General features: G+C 42.7%; 2 protein-coding genes across 42 annotated transcripts in view; one reads left to right on the top strand and one right to left on the bottom strand.

Moving 5' to 3' along the window:
* Positions 1-16,158, top strand: part of EBF2 (EBF transcription factor 2) — a 120,367-nt gene extending 104,209 nt beyond the window's left edge. The window contains exons 11-16 of one of the 3 annotated variants that reach the window (XM_021280896.2): positions 1,703-1,791; positions 2,754-2,819; positions 2,920-3,097; positions 3,803-3,988; positions 5,279-5,446; positions 12,946-16,158. In XM_021280896.2, coding sequence (XP_021136571.1) covers positions 1,703-1,791; positions 2,754-2,819; positions 2,920-3,097; positions 3,803-3,988; positions 5,279-5,446; positions 12,946-12,965 — 707 coding nt within the window. In that variant the 3' untranslated portion in view covers positions 12,966-16,158. Of the gene's footprint in view, positions 1-1,702; positions 1,792-2,753; positions 2,820-2,919; positions 3,098-3,802; positions 3,989-5,278 lie in introns of all 3 variants that reach the window. The other 2 variants (XM_005513523.3, XM_005513521.3) reach the window with 2 other exon arrangements.
* CDCA2 (cell division cycle associated 2) overlaps positions 3,549-16,184 on the bottom strand; it is an 88,376-nt gene continuing 75,740 nt past the window's right edge. For 10 of the 39 annotated variants that reach the window (XR_010468017.1, XR_010468049.1, XR_010468046.1 and 7 more), the window contains 3 exons: positions 10,848-14,857; positions 10,105-10,194; positions 3,549-9,969 (listed from right to left, as the gene is read on the bottom strand). The gene's annotated coding sequence lies outside the window, so the exon portion shown is untranslated. The remainder of the gene's footprint in view (positions 9,970-10,104; positions 10,195-10,847; positions 14,858-16,184) is intronic. The other 29 variants (XR_010468038.1, XR_010468043.1, XR_010468041.1 and 26 more) reach the window with 29 other exon arrangements.

Raw genomic sequence — 16,184 nt, 5'->3', positions numbered from 1 at the left:
TTAGACTTGCAATCAAGAAGAGAAATGGCACGTAATGATGTATGGGCTCTGGAGGGAATTGGCCTATAATTCTCAGGATTATTGGCAAAAATACCCACCCCCCAACAAACCCCCTTCCCAATTGGGATGTAGACTCTGTAGCAGTTGAAATGTGTATTATTAAACTCCTTAAGCAAACCAGAATGGCTCCCAGCGGAGAGCAAAGACATTCTAAGTATAGCCACGCCGAAATTCTCAGGTCTGGCTTTTCTCTACTCAATTCCCACTTGATTATCTCCTGTAATATTTAAACTTCGTGCCATGCCATAATTATTTAATAAAAAGTAAATATAAAATGTATCTCAGAGGGGAATATGACCTTTTACCTTCATGTTGTTATACCAAAGACAGACACAGATAAACTGGGTCGGGATCAGTAGAATAGTCTGTCTTACTTGATCAGTTCATTGTTCCTGTGTCTGTGCTGGTTCTCCCGCAAGGTGCTGAGTATAATTTGGAAGGTCCAATAAGTGCCATCAGTGGCTCTTGCAACCAGGTATTTTCTGCTGTGCTGATATCACCAGTTATTAAAAAAAAACCCTCAAAAAACCACAAATGGTACAAGGGGATAGACCAGCACTGAATGGGGATAGTGCTAAAGGACCTGCATATATTGCTTATTAAATGTGTCATGGAATTCTTAGCAAGATTCGCGGCATGAATGCGTCACTTGAATTATAATGCACATTCTGGAGTATAAAGAAATAAGAAAAAAACCCAACCTGTAGCTTAGTAAACACTAGTAATCCTAATGTCTTAGAGGCAAAGCCCATGAGTATGCAGAATGCTACGGAACTTTTCGCTTTCTGTATTAATTTGAATTGGAATTTGTTTTGAATAATCAGAAATTAGATGATAATTGCTGCAATTTCATAGTAGAGAGTATTAAAGTGCCTGAAGTTGGATGGAATCCTCAGCGATGCTGGCAGGGCCGTACCAGCTATTGCTGAGTGAGGATCTGGGTCAAAATATCTTGGTTTATCCACTAGAGATTCACATCATTGCAGCGAAGTGGCTGCGTCTGCACAACAGCCAGATACGACTGGAGACGTTAATGTGTCTAATGAGTCACCGTGCCCTAGTTTGTGACGGCAAAGTGTCGGGGGGTGGAGTGTAATGTGTTTATTAGCTGAGCAAATACGGTACTTGATTTCTGACTCTACAACCAACATAGAAGACCTGTTGTAATTTGCATTTGTACCGTAACTTGCTGTATTTCTGCCATAGTCAGTTTTGTCCAGGCTAAATACATTAACCCTTAAAGCAGTGTCCAGTGACAATGCTGCCCTGCTGTATCTTTCAGATTGTTCACTCAGCCTTTGCCACATGGTGAGGAGTCGGCAGTGGAAACTGGAGCAGTTTTCAGTGCAGAAGTCATTTATTTTGTCTTTTGAGTAAGCCAAACTCACTGGTGTAACCCTCCGGAACACTTTCAGTTAGGAGTTTTTAAATAGCGTGCAGCATTCGGATAAATTGTGCCATTTGCTTCAACATAGCTGCCTCTGAATGCATCTTCCGGAGCTCCGGCAGATGATGAACCTGTGCACTGAGCTCAGCTCTGCCCACCAGGCGAGGAAGCTGTGAACTGTCTGAGCTCATGAAGCTTCCGATTCAGACAAACATATTAACTCATACAGGGGTTTTTCTTCCGTTTTCCTTTCAGCTTTAAATGAACCTACCATAGATTATGGTTTCCAAAGACTGCAGAAGGTCATCCCAAGACATCCTGGTGACCCTGAGAGACTAGCAAAGGTAAAATATTTATAAGCATTTCACTGAGCCCACTTTGTTCTTTCACTTGTAACTCACAAAAGAGACAAAATGTGTCTCAAATGACTCTTACATGTGAACATATGTTCAGCAATTAGTTGTAGGACCAAATAAGAATTTGATTATGTAGAATGCACAGCTACCAGTAATTGTTTTCTCTTAGAACTCAAACACTATGAACTTGTTTTGCTGCTCCAGTGCAGGCGCCCTCCCAGTTCATAGTCACAGTCCTTTGCATTTATCTCTATGGGCAAATCACTGAACCCAGACGATACATGCTACAGGATTTATTGCAGAGGTTAATCTGAAGGGAATCTTTTAGTAAAAAACACTTAAAGCTCAACTTTCTGTGCAGCAACGACTGCAGAACGCACGTGTTGGAACAGCTCGGGATTTAATGTATCTGTAATACTGCACCTGCCACGGTGAGAGTGGCATTAATGACTATATTGCTACATTTTTAATGCAGTACCAAAATTACTTATTATTGTCTTTGCATGGTGAAAGACTGTTTTATTCAGATAGTCTACTGTGTGATTTTTTTTTTCCTACAAGCAGAGGTAATATAAGATACAGGTAGTGTTTTTATTAAGCTACCATCAGTGAGAAAAAATAAATGGACATGGGATTAATTAGATTCTTATGTGTCTATGCAAAATAATATCGTGGGATTCAGCAGGGAGGGCAGTTGCTGTTGGAATGGGGTGTTCTGAAGCGGGTTCAGGACTCTGGGGTGCAGAGGGGTTGGCGGGTGCTCCTGGTGCACCCATCAGCCCTTCCAGAGCCACAGTGGGTGTGCAGCTCTGGTTTGAGATACTGCAAGAGAAAAGTGGCAAACAGCAGCTCTTTAAGGGACTCCTTTTTCAGCAAACCCCATGGTTTTGTTTGCACCGAAAACCTTTTTCTGTTAAAATGTCCATTTTCTTCATCTGCTCTTCCTCCAGGAAATGCTGTTGAAACGAGCTGCTGACCTAGTTGAAGCCCTGTACGGGACGCCACACAACAACCAGGTCAGAATGACTCCAAGGGCAGCGCTGCGCGGTTGTGTTTAGTTCTAAACACTAGACAATGTCTCCGAGCCCCTTTCTGACCGTTCCCCCTGGTTGGCAGGACATCATCCTGAAGCGGGCGGCGGACATCGCCGAGGCGCTGTACAGCGTCCCGCGCAACCCCGCGCAGATCCCCGCGCTCTCCAGCTCTCCCGCTCACAGCAGCATGATGGGCATCAACTCCTACGGGAGCCAGCTGGGGGTCAGCATTTCCGAGTCCGCACAGGGGAACAACCAAGGTGAGCGCTGCGAGTCGCGACGCGCTCATTTAAACAACCAATAATTGCATCACAGGTGCTTCCCTCGGAGTTTCTCATCTTGTTTACTTGTTCAGCTTTCAAGTGGATGTGTGTGTGCGGCCATTGGGGGTGACGCTGTGTCTGCACCAGCTTCCAGGCACCACATTGGCAACGGCTGGAATCGTTTTTGACTATTTTTTGATACCAGCTTAACCCAGAATTCTCTCCCTGCTCCCCTCAATATTATATCTCTGTTTTCATAAAAGACAATGACAGCAACTGAACAAAACCTCTTAAAAAGGTGGGGAATTTCTTGATTGCTCTGTTTCTCTTTCTTTCTGTCTCTCTTTCTTTTTCTCTCTTTCTCTCCCCCCTAAAATTGTAGAAAATCCCATATATACGTTATAAATTCTACCTCAGGAAAAGATAAGCACACACAATTTTTTCCAGGTCTTAGAACAAGTTTCAACTTTTAATAAATCAAATCTGATTAGAAAAGGATGTCAAAATTTAGTTTCTCACATTGTTTTACAATTTAATATAGCTTAACTTGAAAGAACATGCATAAACCACATTGAATTTAATAGTACTTGCTTAAATGTTTAATCTGGATTTATTAATAAATCATTTGTATAAGCAGGGAATATGCAGGAGAAAGTTCTATGCCAAATCCATTGACATGCTTTGAACTGTGTTTTATTTCAGGTTACATTCGCAACACAAGCAGCATCTCACCGCGCGGTTACTCCTCCAGCTCCACCCCCCAACAGTCCAACTACAGCACGTCCAGCAACAGCATGAACGGCTACAGCAACGTGCCCATGGGCAACCTGGGCGTGCCGGGCTCGCCCGGCTTCATCAACGGCTCCCCGACCGGCTCCCCGTACGGACGTACGTGCCTCCTCGTTCATTAATGCACCACGTCAGAAACCAGCAAGGGTTGTCTTTCCAGAGACGTTCTCAAGATTTAGTGAAGATTGTTCTGATTTGTGTCCTGGTATTTTTTAGTATGAACTAGAAAATGTTCCCTTTTCCAGGAAGAACAGAGGAATATTGAATCCTACTTGTGTTTCCTTCATTCTTTATCCTTATACAGATTGCTAAGTGGCAAAGTCCACAGTGAGACACAAGGTATAATTTGTGTAATATATTTAAGGTATAATCTCCAGATCCTATCTTAAAGCCACTCTAAAATAATTTTTATGTGTATGAACTATATTAACAGTAACTGAGAGCTGAATAATTTCCTGTAAAGCTGTATTATCTTGATAACCAGGAATATAACAATGATAGACTTAAGTTCTGGGAGTTAGTATTGTTGTGTTTCTAGTTACTAGTTTTACCATGAGCAAGTCTCTCTTCCTTTCACACCTTGATTTCCCTCTGGCAAGAGTGTGTGTTTTCTATTTCGCTCTCCATATGTATTTCTACCTATCTGTCTCTCTCTCTCTCTATGTATATATACATATATCTATCTCCATATCTATCTATATCTCTCTATCCATATCTATCTCTGTCTCTCCATTTATGTATCTCTATCTGTCTATTTATCTCTATCTAATTATCTATCTCTTTATCTCTCCATCTCTGTCTCTATATCTATCTCTCTCTTTCTCTCCATCTATGTATCTCTATCTCTACTACGTATCTCTATATATATAATCTATCTCTATCTATATCTCTATATATCTATCTTTCTCTATATCTCTCACTATCTCCATCTATCTATTTATCTATCTCTCTGTCTCTTTCTCTCCATGTATCTCATGTATCTATCTCCATGTATCTCTCTATATATATATCTGTCTATCTCTACCATGTCTGTCTCTAGCATCTCTGTCTCTAGCATCTCTGTCTCTATCATCACTGTCTCTATCACTATCTCTATCACTATCTCTATGTCTCTATCTCTGTCTCTATCATCTCTATCACTATCTCTCTCTATATATCTCTCTCTATCATCTATTTATAAGAGGATGAGCAGTTAAACAGCTATTTACTTACTGACTTCTTTAATTACTTACTCACACTGTAACTCTTGTAGAGTGTAACTCCCAACAACATCAGGATCTTGTCTTTCCAGGAAACACCTGCTATCCTGCCCAATATAGACATTTTAAGCAGTTTTACCCAACTTCTTTAATTGCATTTTTGATAAGCATTCACTATTTTCTTTTGCAGTCATGTCTTCAAGTCCAACAGTTGGCTCCTCCAGCACTTCTTCCATCCTCCCATTCTCCTCGTCCGTCTTCCCCGCTGTCAAACAGAAGAGTGCCTTTGCTCCTGTCATCAGACCCCAAGGGTCTCCTTCCCCTGCCTGCTCCAGTGGCAATGGAAATGGGTTTAGAGGTAAGAAACGTGCAATTACTATTCACCTGCACACGTACAGCCCGCTGTGTTAGTCCAGGTAAATACAGTAATCACCTGAATAGCATCACACTGATATTACAGCCTCAGTGGTGAAAATCTGACCCAGTCCCACGGGATCAAAGCAATGCTCCCAGCTTTGTCTGGTTGGTTTTAAACCATCAGGGACAGACACTCATTTACACCGAGAGGGATTTCACCCCGGCTGCGTTTCACTGCCAGCTCTTTCGTGAGGAATGACTTCTCCTTGGGCTTCAGGGACCTGTAAAGCAACCGTCTGCCGGCAGAGTTACTGCACAGCTCTGCACGGACACAACGGCCAGAGCCGCCAAACCTGGGCAAGGTTTAGGCCCATACCGGGAATTGAGCCCTATAGGACATTTACAGCCTTTTTAAAGGTGATCTGCAAAACAAATGTGAGTATTAAGATAAGAATGGAAACCTGTACTAAATTCTTTCTTTTAACAGGCTGTGGGGGGCACGCGGCACATAAATATGCTCCAAGTCTCCATAAAAAAACCTTTATAGGGCCTGAGAAGTCATCTGGCTCCTTCAGACTTCACTAGAGATACCAGAGCAAACACAACTCTGGGAATTGAGCCATGCCAAGAGCCAGGGGTAATTCTGAAATGAGCCCTACAAACCGCACCTGTTGACTTGGGTGCATTATAAATCCTTAGCTAGGCCACAGGGACTTACATAAACTGTGATTATTTTATGTAATAAGGAAATTCTAAGTCTGTTGAACAAAAACAATTACATTTTTAAAAGCTAACTTACAGAATTCTGAAACAGCGTCTTCCTGTCCCAATTACATGAAACTCTGTGCTGCTCTGAGATTGTCTTCTCCCATTAATGTAAGACATTGTTCTACCCTGTAAATGCCCGGGTATGGGAAATGCCACGCTGACAGGGGATAAAACTTGTTTCCCACTCTGTTTAAAGAAGATGAAAAAAAGGATTTGAAGCAATTTTTTAAAGTACAAGTATAGAAAGTTTTGTTGGAACAACAGTTGTAGCTGTTTCTTGAAATTATTTAGGAATGGTTTATCTCTGTTAATGTTTTGTATGATTATGGTGTCTAAGGAGAAAAATCACTCAGATTGTTTCTGGGAGGCAGAAAAAGGACAGATTAAAAAATACTTCACATTTAAGTTAATACTTTTCCTTTAGCTCCCCTGTCTGTCTGGTCTCTTTTTTAACCCTTTTGTAAACAGGTAAATACTAGAGACCATTTGATGCTATTCATGCCACTTAGTGTTTACAACATATTTTATCCACTATAAATTAGTAATCAATAAGAGATTCTAAAATTGAACTGTAATATTAAGTATAACATAAAATCTCAAAGCTAAAAGCCCAGTCCTCACACTCATGCATTTTTACTGACAAAGGTGCGCTCTTGAGGTGTTCAGGATCAATCTGTCAGTTCAGGTTATGGATTACTTACTGAAATAGCTTATACAAACAGAGCTGCGGTGACTTGGCCACAGATAAATGGATGCAGAAGTTATGAAGCAGATCCCTTTCTTGGTGGGATGTCTCCTTATACATCAGCGCCCTGATACACAAATACAGTAATACACTACAACTGTTATTTAAACAAGTTTTCAGAGATACAGTACCTAGTACACCTTGTACTTGTCAGTCAGACGCAACAACAAGACAGACCAGGTGTGGCTCCAGCTCAGGCAGTGGCTGCTCCGCAGAGTCGATCGTGTCTGCCCCAGGGTCCTTGTGCCAGGTCTTCCCACTGTTTAACTGTGTCAGCCATAGATGCAAATTCTTCTTTCCGACTGAAATATTTAAATTGATGCAAGCTGGGGAGCACATGCTTTGGAAAGGCTCCAGATCCACACAGCCTGATATCCAAATTAACATTCCCACGGTGTTGACAGACAGATGTGGCCAGAAAGTCAACAGGAGGGTCCCAAAGAGGCTCCTTGAACGGACTTACCGTGCTGCAGCAGTGGAGACTGTTGATCTCTGCTGTGCCATCACCCTGGGCCAGAAACTAGGAATAGCTGTGCTGCAAATCTAGAGTTATTTATTTACTTATCAAATTTAGGCATCAGTAAATACTTGGTGGAGACAATAACACAAGCACGGAGCAGGCAGTAAGTAATGGGGGAAACATCTCCTTTAACATAATGTTTGCAATGTAGTTTTTGTTGAAAGGCAAACGTTTTCCATCCTACTTATTGCATCCTGTTGCAATGAGAACATTAGAAATACTACTAGAGACAGTAAGATAGGTGGTAAAAAGCACATTGTAACTCAAAAGTATTAACTAAGCATGAAACTTGCGTGTCTACCAGCTTTGGGCTGCACAACACAGCCAGGCCATGGAATACCCTCAGATAACCCTGTGCCATGTGTTCCTGCTTACCCCCCTCACCTGCCATCTGCTATACATTGGGATAGGTAGAGAACAAGCAGCAATCCATACTGGACACCACGCGCTTCTATAGGCTCTCCAAATTGAGAGCAGGTGATCCTGATCAGAGCCATTGCGTGCGCCGCTCATGTCACACGTCAAGGCAGTTAAAAAAGGCACTGGAAAGATGTAACGTGACGTGATGCAACGCGGCATGATAAGAACACAAATGCCTCATCATCTCGTCTCAGATGGGAGGCAGCTGATGGGAGAAGCAAATTGGAAACTGCTGGAACAGCATGGGCTGCTGACTGCCCAGATTACCTTCGGCCAGCTCAGCACATCTCAACACAAAAATGCAAGCTCAGTTACAAGGAATAGCAGGCAAGCCCCAGAAGGTCAGATGTTCCATTAACCGTCAGGATTGTAGCCAATCCAAAAGGTACTGAAGTCTGATACCCTTAGGAACAGCCTCAATTTAGCGACGGGGACATCCGCGCTACTCCCCGAGAAAACGCCGGTATTTGAGTTGAAGACCCTCATTATGGGAATCTTGTCTTGCCAAAGTCAGGGGTGTCACCAGCGCTGGGGATTCCGGTCCCCTCGCACTCCAAGGCTGTGCAAACAGGTAACGAGCTCCAGTCAACACTTCAGACATGACAACTTAAAATCATTCTTAACAGAACCCTGAGCCAGGTAAAAAGCACTGGGCCATTTCCACGCTAGGAACGCTCAGCACGGAGCTTCTGCCGGAACCAGAACGATTCCAGAGCCCAGACAGCGACTGAAGGCTGCAAATGATACACACGTCATGCTGTCAATAGAGATGGAAAATATTGAGCTGTCACCTGACTAAATTGGATAGAATGGAAGGATCAAGTACATTTTTCTCCCCGGTTTATTGGCAGAGATGCAAGTGGCACAGACTGCTTCAGAATAAAGAACACCCGAAGAGATATTTAGAACTTCTTGCTGACACTTTACAAAAATATCTCCTGTTACTATTAATTACTTATCTTTCATTTGATGGGATGCTAAATTTAGTATCTCATCATATGTCACAGATGTATTCGGGCTTGACAAGAGCTCAATTTTTAATGGCAGAAAACAAAAATCTGCCTTTTTAAATGGAAGAAAATATTCCAGACTGCTTCATGTCACACACGATAAAGAGGATATTGGGCAAAATGGGAAAAATATATCACTGCAGAGTGGCTATACATTTCTGTGCTCTTTAATAATTAAACTAAGGCATATATGATTTAGCAAACACATATTTTGATTTGAAGAGTGTTCCTAATTAACGTGAATTAAATCAAAATAATTGCTCAGGCAGCCTTTTGTGCAGATACAGCTCAGCACCTGGTGAGACAGAAACTACTTCAAACAGCTCAATAGATGAGGCCAAGTTAACTTCTCTATTTAGCTACCAATGGTTTTCTCTAGATTTTTAAAAGACATATTACATAAAATATGGATTAACTTGCTTATGGTCTAAAAGCACTGCATATCTATAGATATCTTACCTGGCTGTGGTTAGACAATCAGGGATGCATGAATGAAAATCTCCCATCCAAATACAGAAAGATTTCTGGGGGAAAACAAAAAAAAAAGGTGTTAATTACTATGGAGGCAAAAAGAAGGAGAAATTCTTTAGGAAAAACTTGAAGCTTTTAGCTACTTTTGAATGTCTTAGTTGGGACCATCCTTCCCAGAAGCTGTAATTCAGTTCACTTACATTCTTGTATAAAGGATGATGGTGCCCTTCTGATGTTTTCTGCTAAATGGAAGCCAGCTGTGTTTTCCTCTGAAAATCCTTTCTCTATCATTTTCAGTTGATTAGTTCCACAGTAATAAAAGAGCGATAACAACCGGGTGTGTTGTTTCCAAACACCTCCACGGTCTCGGTGCTGGCAGCCCACCTGCACCATCTCTGGGGGGGCCGGAGCTCCCGGTGGGCCACGCCGGCAGCACAAGTTGCACCTTTTGCGGAGCAGCTCGGTGCTCGCCGTGCAAACCCCCGTGCACGGGGGGCAGGAACATCCGTGGCGGGTGCCCGGAGTCACCACCGGAGCACTCGGTTTGCTCCTCAGCCTTGTACAGCTGTCAAACTGGAGTTTGCTGGAAACTTGGCAGCAAAAGAGGAAAACCAAAAGAGCGAGATGTTACATGGCAATGATGACAGTGCTCAACACCCATCTTTTCTAGCAAGCATCATTTTTAAACCAATTATAATTTAGACAGCAAAGGGCACCTGCGATACCTGAAGAACGAGATCCGTGTCCGTTTGTACAGCACCGACCCCTCTCCAGCTCTCACCAAACGGCTGCTGGAACTGCACAACTCTTCCCCACTGCAAAGCAAGACATTTTCAGGGGCTACTCGTACACATCAGGCTTATGAGCATTATTAATTACACCCATTAAAGGTGCCTATCACTATAGCATCTGGTTACTATCCATGTTTGATTATTTATTTATAAAAAAATTCTCCAACCTTGTGACAATTTTAATCAAGTGTTTCAGTTGATAATTGCAAGCTGTCAAGGTTAATACAATAAGGCTCATCTCTAATTCTTTTTCCATTTCCCTCCAAGTAAAAAAAAAAAGACCCTCTGGGACAATGACTGTGGTTTCTATATTCCCAACTCATCAGGGAGTGTCCTGCATTGAACCACCTTTATTGAAAAGTTACATCGATTCAATATATAGTAATACAGGCAAAAATAATTACAGCTTTGCTAGCAGTGTAAGACCTTAATCCAAACCTCACAAACATTCAATAAAAAGCGATACAGGCTGGGAATAAGCTTTTGACAGTGCAGCCCACGGGGGAGCGGTGCTGGGTGTGGAAAGAGAGAAGCGCAGAGCAGAGCTGCGCGAAACGGGAGAACAGACTCAACACCCTTGTGCTTGGCTGCAGGAGGGGAAGCTGCGAGATTGGGACGGAACACCAGTCAAACAATTGGGCTTTGCTGGTCTTTTCTGGGTTATATCAGAGTCGTACCTGAATTTGTTCGCTGGTGGATTCCATCCCAACAACTTCTGAGGAGAAGCTCTGCTCTGCAGCACTCGCAGCATGGAATGGTGACATGGACAAGGCGAGGAAAGCGGGGACTCGCTGCTTCCACAGGAGGAAAGGGAAAGGGAAAAAGGGAAAGGGAAAAAGGGAAAGGGAAAAAGGGAAAGGGAAAAAGGGAAAGGGAAAAAGGAAAAAGGGAAAGGGAAAAAGGAAAGGGAAAAAGGGAAAGGGAAAAAGGAAAAAGGGAAAGGGAAAAAGGGAAAGGGAAAAAGGAAAGGGAAAGTGAAAGGATCAGCAGCGCCCCAGGGGTATTACCTGCTCCTCCTGATTGCAGGTGGCAGTTTCGCTGCTGCCATCACCAGTTTGAGTCCAGGACTGCTAGACAATAGAATATCTTTAATTTTACAAAAAAAAATGTACTTCCCCTTCAATTTAAAGGACTTTCCAAAATGTGGCATCTACAAATGTGCTTCAAATATTTCTAAGAGACATGGCAGACACTCGGGCTTGGGCTTTGCTTTGATCTGCTGGAGGTTTTCCCTGCTTAAAAAAAGGAAATAAATGTTGATAACAATAGTATCAGATAAAAACATCTATGCCGATAAGGCCTGGCCCCCTGGGAACAGCTCACACTGCACTGGCTCGCACCTGCTCCTTGGTGCTACCAGAGCACCTCCGCACTTGTGATGCATCCTGGCTCCCCACTCCCCAAAACAGACGTACAAATACTCACCTGCTTTATTTGGGGTTAGGTAAACCGCCTGGTTGAAAATCTGTTTGAGAAATAATAGCAAATTTCTAAGCAATTCAAATAAGTAGATATTTGACTTCAGACTGTTTGGTTTCACTTTCGGTTATCAGCCGAAACTGGCAGGGACTTCCAGCCCCGGTCACTGACTGAACAGGAAAATACTTATTTTCCTATTGTATTAAATCATAGCCCATACCCACGGTTGTTTAAAACCAACACAGCTCCAATGAAAGACTCATGTTAGCTGAGGATCTTGCTCTAAGCATTTTTTTAAACACTATGAACATAGGGGTGAAATTAACTCTCAGAGGATGGGGCTTTAAACACATGAATAATCCCACAAATTCCAGTGAACATAAATCTCTGCAGGATTAGGACCTTGCGCTGCACTGAGGCCGCTTTGAAAATATGACTCACTCATTTGTTATATAAATACGTATAAACTTAACTCACCCCTCAACACCTTTGGGAACAGCACCAGTCCCAGGCAGCTTCAAATGTTGCTGTTGTCAGTTATGAAGAAAATAGCTGCAATTAAAGGTAGTGAGAGTGACTAATAAATAATTTACATAAGCCCAGCGTTCTGGGAACGTGCCAGGTAGGACTCCAGCGATTCAGACACACGGGCTAAGCCAAGTGACAAAGAGCCCGGTCCATTATATGCACTGCAGCTAAACGAGCAAACCCGGCTCTGGTCATCGGCCAGTGAATCCGGACTTGTCATTCTCGGGCGAGGTCCCGTGAGCAGCGCAGGGGCCGATTCCCCTTTGCTCTCACATCTTCCTCACTCCCAACACAACCGTTCCTGCGAGGAAATGAGGGAAGGGAGATGCTGCTCGATCCTGGTTTGCAGGAATGATTTTGAGTGTTCAGCCTGAGGGAGCGTGAAGTCTGAACTCTGGGATCTCCGAGGACCCAGGAATGGTTGGGCATTGCTGAAACTCCATGTACTGAGACCTGAATTAATCTTCTATCCCCTTTATCCATTTAAGAACCACAAATTGCCTTTTGGTGAATATACTATGAAAGAACCCGTTGTCCCTTGTCTGTGCTCGTTGTCAGTCTCACATCTTAGTTCTCACTAAAGCATGAAAACATTAAACTGAAGGTCTAGTTTAACCTGCAGACAGGGCCACTCCTGCAATGTCACTGCACACAGCAGGGTGAAGGGCTCAAGTATATTTTGTTCCACACAAATTTGCCAGAATTTCATGTTTGTCAATTTTCTCTTTCAGCCATGACCGGCCTTGTCGTTCCCCCGATGTAAGGCCGAGCAGCTTTGCTCCTCTCCCTCTGCCCTTTTTTCCTCTTTTTTTCGTTCTTCTTTTACAGCACAAAACTACTTATTGTGATGGACCACTAAAAAATAGCACTACAAGCTCTTTTTTTGGGGGAAAGCCAGGCCCAGGAAAACAAAACAAACACAAAGGAACATTTTTTATGGATTGGACAAGACAGAAATCGGCATCTCTGACCTGTTTCATATTCCTGACACAACCACGTCAGCTCCGAAAACCGTGTGAGTGAAGAAGCAGCCAAGAGCCAGGACGAACAGCGGGATCGGGAACGCAGAGCCAAGAAACCTTCCTAACATTTGTAAAATACTAAAAAGGTGAAAGAAATTGGCAAAATGATTCAAGCTTGATATTTTGGATACAATTTGTTTTACTTTGTAGGGGAAAAAAAGTTGAAGTTTCTATTTTCTATCAGATATCGATTTAGTTTATGCAGAAAAAAATGCAACAAAACAGGGTACCAGCATGAAAGAATTTCTAGGACAAACTGACATGAATGATGGAACTTTGGTGTATGTGTGTATTTGCTTATAGTTTAACCTCTTTAAAAAATGTAAGATGTTTTACAATTATTTAAATAAATAAACTTGTAACTTATTGTATGTAGAGGTAGAAATTAAACCCTTTTTTGGATTTTTTCCTCCAGTTGTACAATGAAGAAAAATGATGCAAATCTGTAGTGATAAGTTTGAGATATTATTATTACTGCTGCAATTGCTCCTCACTTCTTCCCTCCTACTGAACTCACGTGCAAGGATGTACAGGATTCTTTCTGATTAGCAAAACTCACCAAATTTGATGTACGTTGTGGTATCACTGAGTCACGTGCGACCTTCACCCTCCTCACCTTCCCCCTGCCGGCTTCTGTTTCAGCTCAGACATCCAGGTACTGAGGTGAGGTGCTGAGTGTCACAGGCAAGCGGGTGGCACCGGGGGACCGAACGGACCGAGTTTCCATGATACCGCCTTGATTCAGAGATTCAGCGTAGGAATGAGGAGGGAAAGGGTTCTCCATGTCTTTCCGTGTAGTTAGAACACCTTACGTTCAGTTATACTTCATATTAAGGGTGCATTTATAAAGGGTAACTATGTATTTGAATGATTTATGCACTTTTATCCTGAGTTGTTAAAAACGGTAAGTATTTTCCATATATATATTGAAGTTCATAGAAGTAATCAATTGCTTTGAATTTTTCTGCATTTTAGCATAAAGAAAAGTTTGGTTCCCCTTTGCGTGTCCTCTCCTGAAACTGGAAGGTGAGAACAAGGCTGATTGAAAATATCACGAGTTTTCTGACTAAACCACAGACCACTCCAAAGAATTCGATTACTGGAAAGCCATTTTTAGAGGAAAAGAGTATCAGCTACCCTACTCACAGCCCCCTAAGTACACACGACTGATTCGGAGCTGTTCCTATGCTTCCAGCTTTATCTTCATAAATAAACCCTTAATATGGCCCCAGCACTTGCCTGTTGCCAGTAGTTTATGGATGGGTAAGTGAAAGAGCGTTCTTGGCCATCGGTACGTGTGGTAGGAGATGTTTGGTGATCTGGAGCTCGTTTGGAGCTAATTAGGATCACTAACAGCCTAGAAAGCCCTGTCTAGACTCACAGTTCCAATCCAGCTGCAGCGACCCCTGACCACAAGGCCGAAATGGCAATTAGAAGCAAATTTAAATGGTGGGAACAATGTGCTTTAAGTCAGGGTCTTGCAGTCACGCTACTGACAGTGTCTGTGTTCCAGAAAAAAGGAAATCAAAGAACTCACCGCACATTGCGGTCGCAAGGCCATCGCGCTGCTGGTTCTCTGCAGGTCAGCGAGGCCACCAGCGTCACACACGGTCTGACCCGGGCAGTGCCGTTCACAACAAAAACCAACAAACAGGTATTTCATACGTTCATAGGCGCCGGTACCCAGCAAGGGGAGGGACAAACGCATGTTGGGAATTCTGCAGCACACGGGACACAAGCAGATTGAGGATTACTGGAGCTGGGACTGAGACTTCCCGAAATCCCAGTAAATACCACATTGAGTCCTGGAGTTCAACACCGTGATGTTCCAGGCTCGTTTCTGAGACATCTCCCACCTTCCCCCGTTTTAACCTAAAAAATACCCCACACAGCCCCAAAGCATCAACATAGTGGATTGTTTTTCCTCTGCCCTTCACGTTAATTTTAAAGTCTATCAGCTCTGCTTACACTCAAAATTCTGCTCTGTCAATTGTCCACCCTTCTGGTTTAATTATCAGTTAGTCTGTGCAGGCACATACAAAGATCACTGGAGTCTCAGGAAGGTTCAGGTAACGAAAATCCCAGGCTGGCACACCAAGGAAAGGTCCTGACACGCTCCACGTTCCTTTCACACTTCAGTTATTTCTCAGCTCTGTCCAGTTGCTCAAGTGGGAGAATCGTGAGTCCCAGTGAAAAACAAAATATCCTGGAAAAGCTACTTTGAGTGCATACAGGAAGAGAACCAAACGTAGCTGCCTATAGTGATGGAAACATGGAAAATGGGTTTTTCTGGCTTGATTTGAGGCAAATAAATGAAAATAATTCAACACAGGACTGATTTAGAACATGGATTTTGCTCATGCATGGAAATGGTTGTACTCGAGATGGGTGTAGAACGTACCGGTAGCTTCACAAATGAAAATGTGTGTAAATAAATGCAATCAGAACCCTTGCCCATGCAAGAAGGACTTTGGCAGTGGCAAAGCACCCAACCAAATGGAAAAGTCACGTCAAACTTTCTGTGTAAGGATTTGTCCGGTGTAATAAAGCAAATCTGTCCTCTCTTAGTTCTTGCTGCTCGATATTCCTGACAGCTTTCCTTTCTGCCTCTAGAAAAACAGAGTGTTGCGATAGGTAACCGCAGATTTGCTCTGAACGAGTACCATTTCATGATTCCTCTGGGTATAGCATCTTACTCCCTGTTTCTTTGCACACCTCAACATGCATGGTTTTGAAAGACCATTTTCTCCCTTCTGTAAATTAGGGCCTCATTTCTCCCTACTGTATAGTTTTGGGGTTCGTTTGGGGTCGGCTGGTTGTTTTTTGGGGTTTTTTGCTTTGTCCGTTATATCCGGTATGAAGTTGCTATGCACAGAGCTTTTGTAAAGATAGCTTTTTTGGTTTACTGTTTTTAATGGTCCTACTTATGGAATAATATCTTGTTTGTAAAATGAATATGTCTACTTCCGTTTTAAACTTTAAATTATCCTAACAAAAAATAAAATTTTTGTACTGTAAACAAGGAGGGGAATTTTCTTCATTTTG

The sequence above is a fragment of the Columba livia genome, chromosome 25 (assembly GCF_036013475.1).
Source record: "Columba livia isolate bColLiv1 breed racing homer chromosome 25, bColLiv1.pat.W.v2, whole genome shotgun sequence".
Taxonomy (NCBI): domain Eukaryota; kingdom Metazoa; phylum Chordata; class Aves; order Columbiformes; family Columbidae; genus Columba; species Columba livia.
The sequence above is the reverse complement of the archived record's forward strand: the minus strand, read 5'-3'. Positions and strand labels throughout refer to the sequence as shown.